This window comes from Cetorhinus maximus, chromosome 10, assembly GCF_964194155.1.
Source record: "Cetorhinus maximus chromosome 10, sCetMax3.hap1.1, whole genome shotgun sequence".
NCBI classification, from domain to species: Eukaryota; Metazoa; Chordata; class Chondrichthyes; order Lamniformes; family Cetorhinidae; genus Cetorhinus; species Cetorhinus maximus.
The window spans coordinates 38,375,939-38,396,642 of record NC_135888.1 but is presented as its reverse complement, the minus strand read 5'-3'; the positions used below and the strand labels follow the sequence as shown (position 1 = coordinate 38,396,642).

Below are 20,704 nucleotides of genomic sequence, written 5' to 3'. Positions count from 1 at the left end.
TATAAGAAATCAACGTGGAAATAGGCCACTCGGCCTTTTGAACCTGCTTTGCCATTCAGTATGATCATGACTGACCTTCTATCTGAGCTCCATAGCAGAATACAATAATATGATTGCCTTTCCCCACTCTGAAGGGCTGAGATTGACCAGAATTGGCTAGCATTTTGAAGGTAGGTAAGTCAAACCGTGACATCCATTGCCAGAATAATAATTTGGATATAAGATAGATTGTAGTTTTATGTCATTTACTTGCTATAAGAACATTGGAACAGGAATAGGCCATTCAGCCCCTTGAGCCTGTTCCATTATTTTATTATATGATGGCTGATCTGTATCTTTGCTCCATCAACCCACTTTGGTTCAATGCCCCTGAATGCCTTTGACAAATAAAAATCCATCAATCACAGTTTTAAAATACTCAATTCACCCATTACCCTTTGAATGAAGAAGCCCTTTCTAACATAAACCCCCTGAACAGCCCATCTCTACTTTCTTCTGGACTCCCCTATCAGAGGAAATATGAAATCCTCAATCATCTTTACAGCTCAAATACCTTAAACCTTTATACGTAAGGGAATAGTGAATGCAACCTTTTTGCATAACTTAACCCTTGTAGCTGTAGTATCATTCTTATGAATCTGCACCCCCACCCTCTCCAAGGGCAAATATATCTTTTCTGAGGTGTTGTGCCCAGAACTGAATATGGTACTCCCAATGTGGTCTATTCTAGTTTTATACAACTCTAGCATAACTTACATTTGTTTGTACACCAGCACACTTGAAATGATGGCTATGTGAGGGAAAAACCCTGTCCTATTGAATAAGATTGCATTGAGTAAAGTAGATGGTGTATTATCTCCAGACTATGATTCGTGGAGCAGTTAGAATTACTTATGGTATGCAATAATCAATTAGTTTAATCCAGTAGTAGTTGCTTTGCTTCAGGCACTGGAAGTTTATCTTTCCATGTGCTTGTCCAGTATGTACATACCAACAATTCCAACTCAGAAAATAGTGGAAAGGAGCAGCTCAAACAGGAAAAGGCAAAAAGTCAATGATTCAGGTGGAGACTCTTGGAGGTTTACCCCTGAATTGTGGCTCTTCACTGTCTCGTCCTGGGGTTCCTGCTTTGTAAGTACTCTGAATTTTCTATGTTCAGGTTTACAATATTTCTAGTTCTTTTTTTAAATGTCATCATTGTCCCATGTAAATTGTTGCCCATCCCTAGTTTCGCTCGAAAGGTTTTGGTGGACCTTCTTCCTGACTGGCTGCAAGTCCTTGGAGTGAAGATGCTTCCAGATGACAGGGAATTCCAAGATTTTGTAATAACGGGAAGAATAGAGATGTATATCAAGCCAGGACAGTATGTGCCTTGGAAGTGATGGCATTCCTACAATATTGTTGCCCTTTATCTTCTCATTAATAAAGGGTTTTAAAGTTGACAGGTGCTGTTGCCTTCCATTTCCTTTCAGTGGAGCTCAATTGATCTTGATTAATGTGCCTGTTTGCTTTGTTTGCAGGTCAGTCCATCAGTGGCTGAACCGAGTACAGTCTTTCCTGTACTGCAGTGAAAACGGTTACTGGGGCACCTTCCTTGAGAGCCAGAAGAGCTGCGTGTGCCATACAGTGGCCAACGTGTGCCAGCGGACCATCCCCTGCAACATCGGCAGCAACAGCAGCTGCGCCATGTGCAGCCTGGCCAACATCTCCCTGTGCGGCTCTTGCAACCGAGGCTTCAAGCTGTACCGAGGCCGCTGCGAGCCTCAGAATGTGGACTCAGAGCGCAGCGAGCAGTTTGTCAGCTTTGAGACGGAGTTGGACTTTCACGACCTGGAGCTGAATTACCTCCTGGCGAAAAAGGACTCCCGGTTGTCCATCCAGACCATGTTCATCAGCAACGAGATCCGCCTGGACACCTTTTTTGACCCTCGATGGCGGAAGCGGATGTCGCTGACCCTCAAAAGCAACAAGAACCGCGTGGATTTTATCCACATGGTGGTGGGCCTCTCCATGAAAATCTGTCAAATGAGAAACAGCAGCCTGGACCCGGTGTTTTTTGTTTACATTAACCCCTTCAGCGGCAGCCATTCAGAGGGCTGGAATACGCCAATCGGCGAGCATGGTTACCCCACCTGGGAGAAAACGAGACTGCACGATTCGCCCTGTTACAACTGGACCTTGCTGCTGGGCAACAGGTGGAAGACAGTCTTCGAGACTGTGCACGTCTACCTGCGCAGCCGGGCCAAGCTGCCAGCCTCCCTGCGCAACGAGACGGCCCAGGGCCCCGTGGACCTCTCAGACCCCAACAAGCGGCAGATCTACATCAAGATCTCGGACGTGCAAGTGTATGGCTACAGCCTGCGCTTCAACACCGACCTGCTGCGCAGCGCAGTCCAACAGGTCAACCAGTCGTACGCGCAGGGGACGCAATTCCATTCCTCATCCTCAGTCATGCTGCTGCTCCTGGACATCCGGGAGCGCATCAACCGGCTGGCCCCTCCAGTGGCTGCGGGTAAGGCGCCTCTGGACCTCTTCTCCTGTATGCTCAAGCATCGCCTGAAGCTCAACAGCAGCGAGGTCATGCGTGTCAACCATGCCCTGGACATGTACAACTCGGAGATTCTAAAACAGGCGGATCTGCTGACAACGAAACTTTGTTGACACTTTCCCATGGGATTTGTAAGATGTACAGTTGCAAAAAACAAAACAAACAAACACACACACACACACACACACACACACACACATCACGGTGTGATTTCTTGACGAAGCACGAGGAATCCACGGGGACTCACCAAATCGATTTGTCCAAGCATGTTTCTTATCTCTTCAGACATGGGCACCTTTTTTGTTCCCATTTTAAGCAAGGGGAGACCTTTGAGGACCTGTAAAGCGGTCAGGAGTACTCGTTGTGAACTACTGCCATTCCAATATATTGTTAACATTCTTATGATTTCACAGGTGCACATGCTAGCTGGTACCTAGCGTGAATTTGTACAGAAAATTTAACAGAAAAATAAGTTCCACTGGGGCAAATAAGGCATTTTAAAAACAAAATTAAGGAATATGTTAAGTATGAGCACACGTGGAGCTAAACGTTGGGAACATAGGAGCTTTTTGAGGTGGGGGGGCGTGGGCAAAATTAGGAGCTATTTCATTGAGTCAATTGACCATGTTCAGCAGCACAGTAGGTCCTTTACAGCAACATTTGGACCCAGGAAGTACTACAGCATAGCACCAAATATTTGTTGCACCAATTTCGCTCCATGTAGTTGAACAACTGCCCCTTTAAGGGGCAGATGTTCACGAGCATCTAATTAATTAAATACCTGCAACAAATTCAGAATTAAAGGGACCCAGTGGGTTTTTCACACTGATGGACACTAAATATTGCAGCCAAAAAAACAATGCAGCGAATATTGCCCTTTCCATCAGGCATTTAGATCAGCAATCAAAATATGCCTCCAATGGTATTGACTCAGCATTGGTTAATGATCAAACAGTCAGCATTTCAGCAAAAACCTAATTGGAAAAGCTCAATAGGGGCCACAGGTCACCTGGTAAATTGAGAAATAAAGATTCATAAGTTGACAGTGTTTACCCCTCACTGTTTGATTAATGATTTACAGATGTTTAAGGGCTGTCCACTGACTTAATAATTCAACATGAGCGTCGCTCTCTTCATCATCAGTACAAAATGCTTGGAGGGAGCTGATAGTGTTTTATTTAGTATCAATAATAAAGAGAAAAAGCTGAAAATGCAGACTGGACCAGGCAGCTTTTAAAAAAGGAAAAGACTGGCCAGTTTTTGTGTGGGAGATCCTTCCTTCATGGGAGACTCAATTTTACTCTGTCAGATGCTGACTAACCTGTGCATTTCCACCATTTCCTTTTTTTACACTTCAGATTTCCAGTATCGATTTTATTTTTGTTCAATTATTTTATTTCTAATATTATTTTTTACGTTTGAAATCCTCCTCTCCCTGCGGGGGCATTTTATTTTTGGCTGCAGACTGCTTGACTTCTTCTGTCGGTGCAGTTCGATGCTGGGAGTTCTGTGCTTGCTTGTAGTTTTTTTCTTCCCTTTGGGGTATCTCCTTGGCTCTGGAGCCTTGAGAACGATGAACTTTGTCACTTGTGTGAATGTCAGATTCTAGTATCCAGGCAGTTTGGGCTGGGAAAAATGGATGGTCCAAGTGAAGCAGCTGATTAGTTTCCTCACACACTACCTCCCCTCTCAGCCCTAAAGATGAACAATTGGGAAAATGTGATACAGTTAACACCAAATGCATTGTGAAATTATAATTGAAAGGGATTAGACTTGAGGTGTTCCTATTATTCTAGGGCCTGATATGCAACGGATAATAATCCCATATTTTATCCTTTTGTATCCATGGGCTTTACAGTGGAAAAATAGCTAATCACAATTGATGAAGAACAGCGTTACTCCTGTCCTCAACTTTGTTTTTGTGCATTGGTCATCCTCCCTTGTTGTCGGGAGTCTTACTCATCTTAAAAACTGAGTAGCCAGCAGTTGTGCCTCACATACTCTGGTTTCTGGCACCCATTTCAATTTTTATTATTAGCTGTCACTTGTGTTCATAATTCTACCAATCCTTTTAAACCTATTTAATGAAAAAGCTTCTTTTGTGAAGATTATTGTTGTGAATGATTTATTTATCATGTTCTTTAAGAAATATAAGAAAGTAAAAGCTGAACAATTGCTTATGTTATACTAGTTCCGATTATTTTCAGCAAATAGCCACTTTATTATTGATTTCAGTGTTTCCCCGCTTCTCCCCACCTTTGCACAATACTGCTAGAGTTTCTCCAACAAAGCCTGGTTTTCTCAGAATTAAAAGTGACACTCTCCCTGCCAAGTTCAAGCATTGATTGGGGTATTATCATTCATGCCTGCACCCTGTGTGTTTGGAAAGTGGGAATGGTTGCCATTCCCAATCACCATGCATTGGTGGAAATGCACAATGTTTGTGAGGTCAGGAAAAGCGTCGCCGTGGATCTGTTTCTTTCCCTGACCTCCAACCCCTGCCCCAGGATGGGAAGCCCTGTCCTTCATGACATTTGGATGAGCTATTGGAGAGGTGGCTGTGGAATTCTATCCCCCTCCCCCCACCCTGCAACCAGCTCCCCTGCAATGAGACTCAGTGCCTTTGGTAATGTAAATAATGTTTATCACTGTTTTCCTATTTCCCATTCCATTTTAGGATCGCCTGGTTTGGGTTGCATATTGACTTGTCATTCTGGCATATGCTTTCTCAGTATTAGTGGCGTTGGCAGGTGAGGAGAAACAAATGAATCAACAGACATAAACATAGCAATTATGAATATTATGAATCTGGTGTTTTGTCTATCATTGTGAGGATATCATTTAACCAGGCCCTTTGATCTGGTCCACGTGGAACAATGTACTTCATCACTTTACATCAGAGATAAGATGGAAAAAGCAGAAATATAAGATTCAGAAGAGGTTTCATTCTCTGTTTTGTCTGAACGAAAACATCATTCTCACTCATCCAAACATTTATAGGGTGCACTAAGGGGACTATTTCATCAGGAGCACTGTTGATCTTCACATTCTGAATCTTGAAAAGCATCCAGAGCCTGTGTCTGTTCTGTAGGGCTTCAAGGAATGATTCATGGAGTCAAAGTGGTGAGAAACCTGTTTCAAAGTTGATCATCTTCTCCTAGGTATCCTGAGTAGGCTTTGTAAATATAGGACTTGCTCAACATGCTTGCTCATTTTCTGAGAGATGCTAAGTATAACATCAACAACATGGTAGTCAACTTGGGAAGTGCAGATCCTCTCCTTAGCATCTGGTTGTAGTGTTTATCCCTCTAACTTCTTGAAGTTTCCATATCCAATACATAGTGATTAAACACCCATTATGTGCTCTCAATTTTGTGCTCTTTAATTTCAATTTTATTATATTCTACCTATTCTGACCAACAATGTATGTATGCACAGTTTGATTTAAATATGCCCTTCAGTGATCGCATCAGTGTAGCCCTTTCAGGAGAACCAACACAGTTTGATAACTATAAGGTACAATTTTGAACCAAACGTACATATGGACAATAGTCACTTGATAGTAGAGAACTTAAATTTTTCTGAAAAGAGAGACATGTTGTCAAAGCTTTGCATCTTGTACTCATCAGGACAAACACAAAAATGGCAAATTTCATTTGATCACAATAATTTATACTGCAGGAAAAAAGTGTGCTGATTGGTTGGTAAGCCAACTCTGAATGGCTAAAGCGCTGCCCTGAAGAAAGCAACAGGGAACTTGCGTCTTTTTTGAATTACCTGGTAGCTTGGGGAGCCTTGTGTTCTCCATGGCAACACCTCAGTCATTCAGGGTCAACTTGCCGAACCAATCAGCACCCTTTTCTCTTATAGCATATATTGTTGTGATCGTTTGAAATTTGGCATTCTTGCATTTTCCCTGATGAGTGCAATATTTCTCTCTTTTCAGCAATCTATGGAAGATACTGTAAAGAAAGTTCAAATTTTGAATCTTTTAAAGTCCCCCTTTCAGAGCCTGCCTGTCTTTGCTTTGTCAGACTGATTGTTTGCATTGTTGAATATTCTCAATCGACAACCCCATAAATTAATAAGTACCAGCAGCTGTGGCTGAAAGCTGAGAATAAAACCTGGGGGAGAATTTTCTCCCCATTGGGCGGGCCGGTCAGGAGCAGGCACGGGTGGGTGCGGAGCCGATTGCTGCCCTCGATCGGCTGCACGCCGCAATTTTGCGTGGGCGGGCCTTATTTGGCCCGCCCAGTGTGACACACGGTCGGTAGCGCTCAGTGGTACCTGTATGGGCGAGGGGAGGATGTGCGCAAAAGAATGCAGAAATCCCCTGAGGCACAGAGTTGCCTCAGGGAGATTAAGATCAAAATGAAACATTGAAAAAAAGAAAATTATTCAGACATGTCCCCTCATGTGACAGTGTCACATGAGCTGGGTCATGTTTATGAATTTTCATGAAAATTTTTATTTAATTAATGAAACCTTCATGAAACCTCATCCCGCCCGTGGATGAGGTTTCATGAAAAATGCGAAGACCGCCTGGGCTCTTCGCCTGTCCGCCAACCTTAAGGTTGGACGGGCAGCCCTGTCCAATTGGTTAAGTAGATTATTAATGGCCTTAACAGGCCTTTGACAGTTTGGCGTGCGCACAGCCGACTCCGGTGCACACCCGCCAAACAAAAGATCAGAATGACGCGCAGTGACGTCGGGACGCACGCCCGTTGGGTCTGCCCCTGGGCTTTGAAGCACTAATAAATAAAAAATATGTTGTGATACCCTTTCCATTTTAAACTGCTAAAAAGGAATGGTTAAACAGTGGCAACTTGCAAAGCAATTGCTGGCGAGAAAGTTGGTATCCAATGTTAGTTTTAGTTAACAATTTCTCAGTTGTTTTCATCCCCATTTTATATACAGGGTTGCCAGTGTGTTTGCCTGTGTTCTAAACTCCCTCTGTTGTGCAGATTTGAGGACTTGGGCAGCACAATAACGACTGAAGGTGTGAGAATACTTCTGCAGCCCCATATACTTAAATGTCCCACTTTCAACTACAGACATTCCCCACTGTTGAGTCAACTTGGCAGCCAATTATGTTTTGTCCAATAGCAGCATTTTATCTCCCAGTCTAAGGCAGCACTATTGTGCAAAGTGGCGACATGTGTGTTTGGAGGCACTGCTGTCACCTCACTTGTATTGCAGCAATGTATTTGAAGGGTGGTGGTGCTGTTGTAAAATAAATGGGGTGTCAGTTTGCCATACTAAGTGGTAGAACTTGGCTGCCTAGGTGTTTAAACCAAGGAGGGAAATCTTAAATTCTACTGACACGATGACTAATGAGGAGAGCCTGGCATTGATTCAGTACTTGAGCAATATTCTCCTCGAGGGCTTAGTTATCCAATGAAATGTCTATTGGTTTCATAAGCAGAGTTGTCTTGTCCCCTACCACTTCACTTCTTTGATCTATTCTCAAATTCATTTAAAAGATGAACAAAAGAGTTGCACATTGCCAACCTGATATCTGATTTTCTTCTTCAAGCCAATGTTTTCATGGTGTTCTCTTTTGTGTGTGGCTCAAAAAACTTTGCCAACCTACAGACAGTGACTTATTTAGATGAAGAGTCATATTGAACTCAAATCGTTTACCCTATTTTCCTCTCCACAGATGATGCCAGACCTGCTGAGTACTTTTATTTAATATACTTTAGAATAGTCACACCAATTTGGGTACAACTTCTTTAATGACAGCACCATACAGCTGTGGCTCAGTTGGTAGCATGCTTGCCTGTATGTCAGAAGGTTGTAGGTTCAAGTCTGACTCCTGATACTTAAATACAAAATCTAAACTAACACTGCAGTGCTGAGGGAGAGTTGCACTGTTGGGTTTGTTTCCTTTTTATTATTCATTCAGGGGATGTGAGCATCACTGGCAAGGCCAGCATTTATTGTCCATCCCTAATTGCCCTTGAGAAATTCTTACAGATGAGATTTTAAACCAAGGTCCTGTCTGCTTTCTCAGGCGGACTTAAAGATCTTGAGGCACGATTTAGAAGAAGAGTGAAGTTACTTTCGCTGCTCTGGCCAATTTTAATCCTTCAAGCGAGATAACTAAAAAAAAATTAGTCATTGTCATATTGTTGTTTATGAGAGCTTACTATGTGCAAGTTGGTTGCCATAGTTCCCATATTACATCAGCGATTATACTTCGAAAATAATTCACTGGCTGTAAAGCTTTGGGATGTCATGAGGTCATGAAAAATGCTATATAAATGCAAGTCTTGTTTTTCTGTGATTGAAAGTATTTCACAGAAGCCAATTTATGCTGGTGGAAAGGTTCGACCTGATTTTAGTGAAGATAAGGCACGTATTTTGCTACAGCAAAATTATTTTTCAGTCGATAATAATTCACGTTCAGGCACTCACTTTCAGTTATATTAAAAGCAGGCATTGTCCTTGTTAAATTATTGGTGGCGTGTCCCCTCCATTATGCATGTGAGCAATCGAGCACTCCACTGGAAGCTAATTATCACTTAAAAATCATATGTAGTAAAATGAGTAACTAAATATCAGTTAATCACTGCGTTTTTAAAATGGTGCACATTCTTTAAAAAAAAACTGCTGATTGACAAGATTTGAAACTGCCAATCTGCAAGAAAAAATTAAACGAGTGTCAAGAGAAATTTTTTAATTTTATGCACAGTCCCAGCTGAGAAGTTGGGGGATACTGAGAGGATTTTCATTTTCAAAGATTAATTTAAAGAGAAGCATTAAAGGGGTCATCTAATTCAAAGCAGGATAGAGAGAAGTACGGTATTTCTTGTTCAGTTCTGATATTTTGGCGTCACCTCAAGCGGAACGTCATTGACAACCTGAAGTGATTGCTGTTTTTTCCAAGGTCACCCCATTTATATGGTGCGGGCAATTTGAATACCAGAGTCGCAACTGAACACCTATCCCTGGAGAAGTGACAGCCCCTTGCCTCTGGATGCTTAAATGCTGCAATGCTGCCTCCTTTACATCACCACTTTGCATCTAAAGGCATATGATCTGACTTCTATATAACTGCCATTAACATCTGAATATGTTTTTTTTTTCCAGTTCTGGTTGTGGAACACTAATTGGAATGATTCAAACGTGAAGTTCTGAAAAAGGTAGACATCAATTTAGGAGGCAACTGCACATTCAAGGGCCTTAGAAAGGAAAGGGAGTTTTCAGATGAGGCAGTAGTTCGCAAAGATGGAGGTGTCAAGAGTTGTTTAATTGAAGAGAGAACTCCCTAGTCCACCCCCCACAAACTTGAGATAATTTAAATTCCATTGCCTGCGTTCTAACTCACATCAAGTTTCACTCAGCTGCATTCCCGTACTTGCTGACCTACATTGACACCCAGTTAGGCAACGCCTCGATTTTAAAATTCTCATCCTCGTCTCCAAATCCCTGGATGACCACGCTTCTCTCTCTATCTCTGAAATCTCCTCTGGCCTTACAGGCACCCACCCCCCAAGATTTCTCCACTGCACCAATTCTAGCCTCTTCAGCATTCTCAATATTAATCATTCTGTCATTGGTGACTGTGCCTTCAGCTGCCAAGGCTCAAAGTTCTGGAACCCCTTTAAATCTCTCTGCTTCTTTACCTCTCTTTCCTCCTTTACAATGCTCCTTACAATCTACCTCTTTGACCAAGCTTTTGGTTATCTGGCTTAATATCTCCTTACGTTGCTCAGTGTCAATTTTTTTGTTTGATAATGCTTGTCAGGTGTTTTGCAATGTTTCATTACATTAAATGTGCCATATAAGCCTGATTGGATATAATGTCTGAACTCTACCCTGTGTTGGACCAGCATTCCATTGTAAATGAATGAATAATATTTCAAATTAAATAAAGCCATTATTAGGACTTAAAAAATAATAATTACAAGTTGTTGTTGTAGTCTCCTCTGCAATGGCTGCCTAGAGTCAGGCTGGGAGTGGACAGTTTGTCCAGAACATTGCTTTGTTGGCTCACAGACACCAACATTCATAGCATGGTTATATGGAGAGTGCAGTTGGCTGCACTCTGTAGATGCTTGATATGTCCACACAAAATATCTCCTGCCAATGATTCATCTGACCATTGTTCTTAAAGGGGAAACAGTACAGCCCAAGTCCACTGAGAGACACTAGTGTTCAGATTTGTCATTTCACATCAATGAGAATGACATGTCAATTCTAGTAGGTTCCCGTCCCTTTTTGAAACATGAAAGCAGCGTGGTTCACCATTGGCTTGCATTTATAAATCTCCCATTAGCTCATTTAGTAAGTCAGAACAGGACTGTGATTCTAAAAGGTTGCTGAACATGATTCTTGAAAGAACCAGCCTTGAGACATAAAAAATGGATTGTTCATTGAACAGTGCAGTTTCTCAAAAGCTAAAGCTGATCACCTGAAGCCATTGTACATGTAGCAACCCGCTTAACTGTTTGACATTGCTGCACAGTGAAACAGGAACCACACGCAATCTATCTTAGAGATGAGTCCGGAGCAGCTAGGAGAAGATTGCCGACATGTTTGTCAGCTCTGGCTTTTGTATTAAATACAATTAGTCGAATTTACTGCAGAGACAGGCCACTTGGCCTAAATAGAAAATATAAAATGGTGTTTATATTCCAAACAAGGCTCCTCCCACTCCATTGCAACCAATCCTATCAGCAAATCCTTCTATTCCTTTCTCCCCCCATGTTTACCTAGCTTCCCCCTAAATGGATCTATGTTATTACGCTTGGCTACACCTTATAGTGTGTTCCACATTTCATCACCCCCGGATAAAGAAGTTGCTCCTGAATTCCCTTTCAATGACTATTTCATATTTATGTATAGCCTGCTGCAAATGCCTTCCTTACAATGGGAAGTCTCACAAAGTCCCATCATTGCTGTGTCGTTTACACACACCTGAATACTTGCCAACATTCATTGAATAAAAACATTGGATGGAGGGTCACTGGACTTAAGGGAAACTCTTTTGAAGTCAAAGGATCTTTTGCCATTTTAGATGTATAAAAAAGGGGCATTAATAATAAATTACTCTGTAAGAAACGATGTATTATGACAGTTTTCCTGTGTTGGTCAAGCTTCCAGCAAAATAGTCATCAAATGAAAGAACTCAAGCATGTGGTTTAAATTCAATTGTGCAACTGTTCACGGCAACATTACGGCTAAACAAATATGAGTACTGCATTTATTGTGATTGTACCGTTAAATGGATAACCTTGAAAAGCAAAAGGAGTTCATGGCGTCCCCAAGGGTTACTGAATGGAGTGTTGACAGGAGCCCACATTCCCAGCTTGATAACATACGTGGATGTCCTGTTAAGCAGTACATGAGCAAGCTTTGATTCTCTGATTGCTTAACCCTAGATAATCTTGTCATGGTTGACCTGCCCAACAATGTTGATGATGGTGGATACTTCTTGTTCTGAAACAGAAGGGGTTGGGGATAAGAGGGAGGGCCAGGGAGAATGTAAACAATACAAAACTAAATTACTGCTTACAACTCCTTGGCCATACTCAAAAAAAAAATCCTGCTTTATTCAATTATTGCAACTTAACACGAGCATTCCAGACTTCCTGTCTTACTGTTCATTAACCCCTTCACTTGTAGCTGGACAAAAATAATTTGGAGAGAAATAAAATTGTGTTCCAAATAAATCAGTGATTTGTTTTTGGATGACAGAGGATTAAAGAGCTTTTGAATGTGTTAGAACTGGTATATGACATCACTGGATATCATTCAACCTGTTTTGAATACAAAAAAAAAATCTGCCTGTGGATGTTGTCTGTCGTCAACTTGCCTTTTTAATTCTTATCCTGTGGAGGTGTGACGTGTTTGTATCTTTTAATGTAGCAAACTTGAGACTTTCCACAGTGCTGTTAATATGTGAAAAAAAAAAGAAAATGGCAACAATTAAGATGTGTATGCTTCAATAAACTGTTTTCTAATAGCTGGCAGTGTGTTACAGTGTATGTACTAAATATATAGAGATTGACCATCATGTCGCAGCAGTACCAGAACAGTAAACACTAAATAAAAAAGAAAGAGTATTTATTAATCCTGTCACTGATGCGTTGTGTTTATGCAAGAACCTGTTTTATTTTTTTGCCGGTGGGGGTGGTGGTTGGGGGGGGATTGTTTTTCTGTTTCCACACATAATTCACACTGTTAGTACAGTCTACCGAACATGTGGTTCAGTTTATATTATAGAGTGATAAGGAGGAAGTCATTACATTGTAAATATTCCACGACATCACTGCAGGAGTTCCTCAGGGTAGTGTCCTTGGCCCAACCATCTTCAGCTGCTTCATCAATGACCTTCCTTCCATCATAAGGTCAGAAGTGGGGATGCTCGCTGATGATTTCACAATGTTCAGCACCATTCACGACTTCTCAGATACAGAAGCAGTGCATGTCCAAATGCAGCAGGACCTGGAAAATATCCAGGCTTGGGCTGACAAGTGGCAAGTAACTTTCGAGTCACACAAGTGCCAGGCAATGACCAATTCCAGCAAGAGAGAATCCAACCATTTCCCCTTGATGTTCAATGGTATTTCCATCGCTGAGTCCCCCACTATCCTGGGGGTTACCATTGACCAGAAACTGAATGGGACTAGCCATATAAATACTGTGGCTGCAAGAGCAGGTCAGGGGCGAGGAATCCTGAGGCAAGTAATTCACCTCCTGACTCCCCAAAGCCTGTCCACCATCTACATGGTACAAATCAGGAGTGTGATGAAATACTCCCACTTGCCTGGATGAGTGCAACTCCAACAACACGCAAGAAGCTTGACACCATCCAGGTCAAAGCAGCCCACTTGATTGGCACCACATCCACAAACATTCACTCCTTCCACCATCGACGCATAGTGGCAACGGTGTGTGCCATTTACAAGGTGCACTGCAGCAACTCACCAAGGCTCCTTAGATAGCACCTTCCAAACCAATGACCGCTACCATCTAGAAGGATAAGGGCAGCAGGCAAATGGGAACACCACCACCACCTGGAAGTTCCCCTTCAAGCCACTCACCACCCTGATTTGTAAATATTTTTCTGTTCCTTCACTGTCACTGGGTCAAAGTTGTGGAACTCACTCCCTAACAGCACTGTGGGTGTACATACACCACTTAGACTCCAGTGATTCAAGAAAGCAGCTCACCACCACCTCCACAAGGGCAATTAGGGATGGGCAAAAAACGCTGGCCCATCTAGAGACAACCACATCCCATGAACGGATGAAAAAAAGATTATGGACAGCCCATGCGAACCTAGCTCTAGTGACTGGTACTAGATTTAGGCCTTCTGTTTTTGGCTGTCTCTTGCCTTTGACCATTGGATCTTTCTGGCAGTGTGACAATAGCTTTGTGGCAAACAAAAAAAAAACAATTTTAGGTGTTCTTATAACTGTTTATGTTTCACACTGGTAGAGCTGTTTAGCCCAGTATTGGTAAGGGCACACACCGTTACACTTCTTACCTCCTTATTCTCTGAACAATAACCTTACCTCTTGTACATGGAGTGTGCATTTATTATTGACATTGTACCAATTTTGGGTTACCATCCCCTCTATATTGGGGACCAATAATGTTTGGTCGAGCAAGCTGTTGGCTACAGATATGGGCCTGAATTTTTCGATCATCTGGCTTGCACGATAGGTGGGCTGAGTAATTGGGACAGTCTTCAAATCAACCATGGAAAATCATGTCCAATTCTGCTCAGCACACTGATCACAATGAATGGACAATCAGCAATGCTGTCTATATCTTTGTGTGAAATATGTGCATGTTTAATTAGGCACTCCAAGATGGTAAAAAATACCCCCTCTAGTTATTCCAGGCATTAAAATAGTGCAAAAACTGCAAACTGTTTGCCAGGACCATCTCTGCCTGCCTTGACCATCCACTCTGATCAGTCTTTCTGGGCCAGTAGATCCACAATGACATCCATCAAAGACGTCATCCACCTTTCCTGATGATCAGGATGTCACACGCCTTCCATTCCTGCATCAAGAATCAATGTTCAGCAGGGAAGTTCACAAATATTTATTGAGGTCTCTGCAAGGATTCAGGTTTGGGTTGTATCCCATCGCCTGGGTCCAACTGTCACAGTGGGTCTAATTAAAGTTAATGAATCTTTGATGGCTCTCCCTTTCTTTTGAGAGAGGAATATATTAGAGTTGCCCCATGACCTGCCACGGCATATAATGTGCATAGAGTCCTTCCTGCGGCTTGTGTGGAAGAGGTTGTCTGGACTGGCTGTCTAAAAGCTGACTATGGAGGTCATCTTTTCAGGCTTCATGGTCATGGACCTAGTTGATTGCAGAGGGGGTGCATGGGTACCAACACATGTCAAAAAGGCAAAAAAGAAAAATGGAGCTTGAACAAAATGACCCTCCATAACTGAAACTTTGATGGTTTTGTCCAAATCTATGGCTACCGATGGACCCTGCTGACCAAAGACACAAAACATACATCTAATGTTTAAAATACGTTTTTACGACAATCATTAGACTTACAATTCCAAATTTTTGCTGAATTCAAATTCCACCATCTGCCATGGTGGGATTATGAACCTGGGTCCTCAGAGCATTATGTTGGGTCCCTGGATTACTAATCCAGTGACAAAACCACTATGCCACCACGTTCCCCCAAATCAATTTTAAGTTAATTTTAATTGACCCTCCTGAATAGTTTGGCAATGCATTTCTTTCACTTTCAAAGGTGGAGAAAACAGTTGCTTTTAACACTCAGCCCATGAAGGCTAAATATGTTCAACATATATTTATCGTCCCCACCTATTTGTTTCCTTGTGCAGAAATAATTATAACAGATTTTTTCCATACTTCACTGAGATAAAAGTTTAGGACAGAAAGATCACCAGATTGACACTTTGGGCAGAATTTTACCCTTGCCTGGGTTGGGCAGGGGCAGTCGGGAAGCCGCCCGCGATCGGCAGCCCACTGCGATTTTACATGGGCGGGCCAATTAAGGCCTGCCCAGCATGAGATGTGGCCTTTGAATGAGCGCGAAGGGGCGGGCAGGGGCGGGGGCTTAATGTTTGCCGGGTCCAATGGCAACCCGGCGACCAATTCAAATGTGGCCTCGCCAGCCCCTTGAAGGCTGCCACCAAAGGATGCGGAAGCCATGTGCATAGATGCCGCAGCGGGTGGACATGGCAGGCGGGAGGGCAGGTCGGCGGGGCAGTCAGCCTCGCGTTTTTCAGAAGAGTGTCCTGCTGCCCTCCTGGAGAAGGTGGCAGTGAGGAAAGAAACACTTGTCCCCAGGGATGGGAGGAGGAGGCCCCCCCCACCTCACCAAAAAGGCCTGGGAGGAGGTGACATCCAGGGTCAGCAGCCATGACATGGTGAGGCACACGTAGTTGCAGTGCCGTAAGTGCTTTAATGTTCTCCTGCAATCGGGAGTGGGTAGTACCATGTTGGCATGGGGCACTTTGCAGAACAGGTAAGAGCTGCCCATCCCCAAAAGGACCTCAAAGGTGTTACAGTGTGAGTGGAAAATGTCAATGAGGCAGGATCTGGCCAAGGGGATGAATCCTGGCTGCTTGGTCTGAGTGCCTTGCGGCCCCAGGGTCACGAATCGGCTGAGCCCTGCGAGGTTTTCCTCAGGTGGGGTTGACCAAGCTGCAATGGCACTGCAGCTGGAAGCTACACTAGTCAATGCACTTCTATCCTTCCAGGAGAAAACATCCCATAACAATGCAGAGAGGTCGCGGACTGGCGGGGAACCCCCACACCTCTCTCAGTAGATACGAGCAGGTGGCCCTAGAGCTGGAGAGGTGCCATGTACCTTGGTCAAGCAGCCGCGGTGAGGTTGGGATGCCAGAGGGAAGTAAGAGTGCAGTGCACTGAGGTGATAATGTGGCTTCTTGCAACCATTGCAGTGTAGTCTGTATATTGATGTGAGTCTTGAACCTGGAATTCCCTTGATAATGGAAAGACAAGGGCACCATGATGCATGTCTCTGTCTCATCAGGGTGTCAAGCATGTACACTGACAGTGTAATGACTTAAACTGATGACATATCCTTCCTCTCCCTTTTAGGCTCACCAGCAGCCCCTCGTTGAGAGGAGCCTGAAGGCTCATTCCTGAACCCTGAGGACCAGCATGCTCAGCACGCACCATGACTCTCATGGAGAGGCTCCTCTAGGGACTCAATCAGGGATTCCTGGGGATATGCTCGGACTTGCAATCCCTCACACCAGCAATGACCTCAGCTGATCAGTGTCAGTGTGGGAGATGGATTGGCATTCAGTATTCCAACTAGGCGCCCATCCATCAATGGTGAGCAGGAAGGTCCAGAACGACCTGACATTGGCACATGAGCTGCCCGTCATCTCTGCGGGCTCCTTGCAGGGTGCTCTGGATGATGGCAGCAGCTCCTCTGCCCCTCGGCCAATGACCGTGGCATCTGATGATGTTGCGACGACTGGGGACACGCCAGCCATGGCACAGGCCGCTCCCTCCCAGTCGGGGCCAGCACAGGCTTCACGGGCCAGAGGACGACCACCAAGGTCATCAAGACCAACAAGACAGCAGAGTGAGCAGGCTGTCTCCAATGCCGGTGCCAGTGAGGGGGGAGCACCTAGATGTAGCACTCGCAAGTGAAAACTTAAAGCACCTTAAACACAACACGGCCTGGTTACGAGTGATATTTGTTTCCCCCATTTTCCTGTTATTTTTTTAATGGTGTGATGTAAAACACCTGTCAATGTTAATTTCTGCAGTAAATTAGATTTTTTTTTGCAACTGGCCTCTGGATGCTTCATTTGCTCTGTAGGTGCAGGGTAAGCCATGATATTATGATGGACGTGTGACTCTTTACACTATGTGACAGTGCAATAAAGTTTATGTTGTTGACCAAGGAACTGGTCCTGTCAGGGATCGAATATGGAGCCTGCAGCCCTGGAATGTAGTGGTGGTTCTTATTTGGTAGGCTAGCTGAAGGAGTGTTAGATCAAAGCTTCTCGAGTGTCCCTGTCTCCCTGGAGGATACCAAAGTCTGTGTCTATGCCCTCAGTGTTCTCCTCAGCGTGCTCGTCCTCAGACTCACTACTGGACTCATCGTCTGTTGCCTGTGCAGCTGTGTCAAGATCTTCTTCCTCCGCTGCATCCCCCCTTTCCAGTGCCAGATTGTGTAGAGCGCAGCATGCAACCACTATCAGTGGCACACGATCTGGGGGGCCTTGTAGTGCACCCCCTGAACGGTCCAGGCATTGGAAGCGCATCATGAGAAGACCGATGGTTCTCTCTACCACACCCTTGTGGAGGCGTGGCTCCTGTTGTACCACTGCTCAGCCATCCATCCAGCGGGCTGGAACACTGAAGAGCCTCGGCACCTGGGAGTGTCTCAGGATGTAAGCGTCATGGGAGCTGCCAGCGTATCTTGCGCAGACTTGCAGAATCTACATCCTGTGATCACACACTATCTGCACGTTCACGGAGTGGAAGCCCTTCCTGCTGACGAAGGCACTGGGCTCACCTGCTGGTGCCTTGATGACCACGTGTGCAGCCGATTGCACCCTGGACGCGGGGGAACACAGCAATCGCTGTGAATCCTCAGGGTCGCTTTGCCTGGTTGGCCTCGTCCGTATGGTAATGAATGAAAGTCAATACCCACCTGAACAGAACTTCTGTCACCAGTTTGACACAACTGCGGACAGTTGATTGGGAGACTCCAAACAGATCCCGCACTGAGCACCGGAATGAGCCGGGGGCATAGAAGTTTCGGGCCACTGTGACTTTCGGAGCCACTGGCATGGGTTGCCCACCCGCACAGTTAGAGCTGATCTCAGGGCCGATCCTCTGACAAATGGAGGTCACTGTCTCCTTTGAGGGTCGGAGCCTCCTTTGGCATTGCACCTCAGACATATTGAAGTAGCTGCATCACCGTCTGTAAACCCTGGCGGCAGGATAGTGGCATCTTCTGCAGCTCCTTCCGCCTTGGCCTTCCTGCTGGCCCTGTGCCCCTTGTGCCTGCGCCTCTCCTCCCACACGTCGCTCCCCTGGAAGCTGAATAGGGACATCTGGCCTCCTCCCCCTTGTGCCCCTCTCTTCCTTCTCAGAGGAGGTGCCTCCAGCGGAGACCACAATCCCCATTACCAGGGTAAGGGAAGGCTGTCTGATACCTGGAAGATCCCACGCGGTGTGAATCCTCCGGGGGCCTAGAAAACAACACTGAGCCCTGAACTGAAGTCTCTAAATGCTCTGAATGCAGCGCTGTCTTGGTCCCAGAAGCAAGCAGCAGCAAGTGATATCCAAAACTACTCGCTATTCGCTTTATGAAGCCCACTGGCCCCTCTTATCCCGCTCGTGGATGAGGTTTTGCAAATTGTGGCCACCCAGCGAAATATTGCAAGAGTGCGTGTTGACATTGGGATGCTCGTCTGACGTCAACGCGCTTTATTTCACGCATGGTTATGTCGGGCACGCGCCCGCACGCCAAGGGTAAGATTCTGCCCTTTAACTGCTAACAGACTCAGCCAGCTCAGTCGGTAGTTGTACTACTGAGCCACTCTTGGTGATGGGCATTGAAGTCCCCCACCCAGAGCATATTCCGTGTCCTTGCCACTCTCAGTGCTTCCTCCAAGTGGTGTTCAACATCGAGGACGAGCATGATTCATCAGCTGAGGGAAGGCGTACGAAATAATCAGCAGGTTTCCATGCTCATGTTTGACCTGATGCCATAAGACTTCATGGGGTCTAGAATCGATGTTGAGGACTCCGTCCCCACTGTATACCACTGTGCTGCCACCTCTGCTGGGTCTGTCCTGCTGGTGGGACATTATCTGTAAGGCATGATTCCCTGAGTATGAATATGTCAGGCTGTTCCTTGACTAGTCTGTGAAACAACTCTCCCACTTTTGGCACAAGCCTCCAGATGTTAGTAAGGGCTTTGCAGGGTTGAGAGGGCTAAGATTGTCATTGTCATTTCCAGTGCCTTGGCCGATACCAGGTCTGTCCAGTTTCATTCATTTGACAGTTGTTTTGAGTAGTTTGATACAACTAGGCCATTTCAGAGGTTGAGAGTCAACCACAATGTTGTGGATCTGGAGTCACATGAAGGCCAGACCAGATGAGGACAGCAGAATTCCTTCCCGCAGTGCTGAGTGGATGATCCATCTTGGCCTTCTCCGGAGGACCCCAGCACCAAAGATGCCAATCTTCAGCCAATTCGATTTACTCTGTGATATCAAGAAACAGCTGAAGGCACTGGAAACTGCAAAGGCTATGACACCTAACAATGTTCCGGCAATAGTACGGAAGACTTGTGCTCCAGAACTTGCCACACTCCTAGCCAAGCTGTTCCAGTGCAGCGACAACACTGGCATATACCCAGCAGCGTGGAAAACTGCCCAGGTACGTCCTTTACACAAAAAGCAGGACAAATCCAACCCAGCCAATTACTGCCCCATCAGCCTACTCTTGATCATTAGTAAAGCGATGGAAGGGGTCATCAACAGTGTTATCAAGCAGCACTTGCTTAGCAATAACCTGCTCACTGATGCTCAATTTGGGTTCTGCCAGGGTAACTCAACTCCTGACCTCATTATACCCTTGGTTCAAATATGGACAAAAAGCTGAACTCCAGACTTTAGGTGAGAGTGACTGCCCTTAACATCAAGGCTGCATTTGACCGAGTGTGGCATCAAGGGGCCCTAGCAAAACTGGATTCAATGGGAATCGGGGGAAAACTCTCCACTGGTTGGAGTCATACCTAGCACAAAGGAAGATGGTTGTAGTTGTTGGAGGTCAGTCATCTCAGCTCCAGGACATCACTGCAGGAGTTCCTCAGGATAGTGTCCTAGGCCCAATCATCTTCAGCTGCTTCATCAATGACCTTCCTTCCATCATAAGATCAGAAGTGGGGATGTTAGCTGATGATTGCACAACGTTCAGCACTACTGCTGAAGCAGCCCATGTTCCAACGCAACATGTCCTGGACAATATCCAGGCTTGGGCTGACAAATGGCAAGTAACATTCATGCCATACAAGTATCAAGCAATGACTATCTCCAACAAGAGAGAACCTAACCATTGCACCTTGACATTCAATGGCATTACCATCAATGAATCCCCCAATATCAACAACCTGGGGGTTACCATTGACCAGAAA

At 44.7% G+C, this 20,704-nt stretch overlaps 1 protein-coding gene across 1 annotated transcript in view; it reads left to right on the top strand.

Moving 5' to 3' along the window:
* The window catches only part of brinp1 (bone morphogenetic protein/retinoic acid inducible neural-specific 1), a 370,433-nt gene extending 357,912 nt beyond the window's left edge, over window positions 1–12,521 (top strand). The window contains exon 8 of the mRNA XM_078550337.1: window positions 1,521–12,521. Within this exon, the coding sequence (XP_078406463.1) occupies window positions 1,521–2,661 (1,141 nt within the window). The 3' untranslated portion in view covers window positions 2,662–12,521. The remainder of the gene's footprint in view (window positions 1–1,520) is intronic.
* The last annotated feature ends 8,183 nt before the right edge of the window (window positions 12,522–20,704 follow it).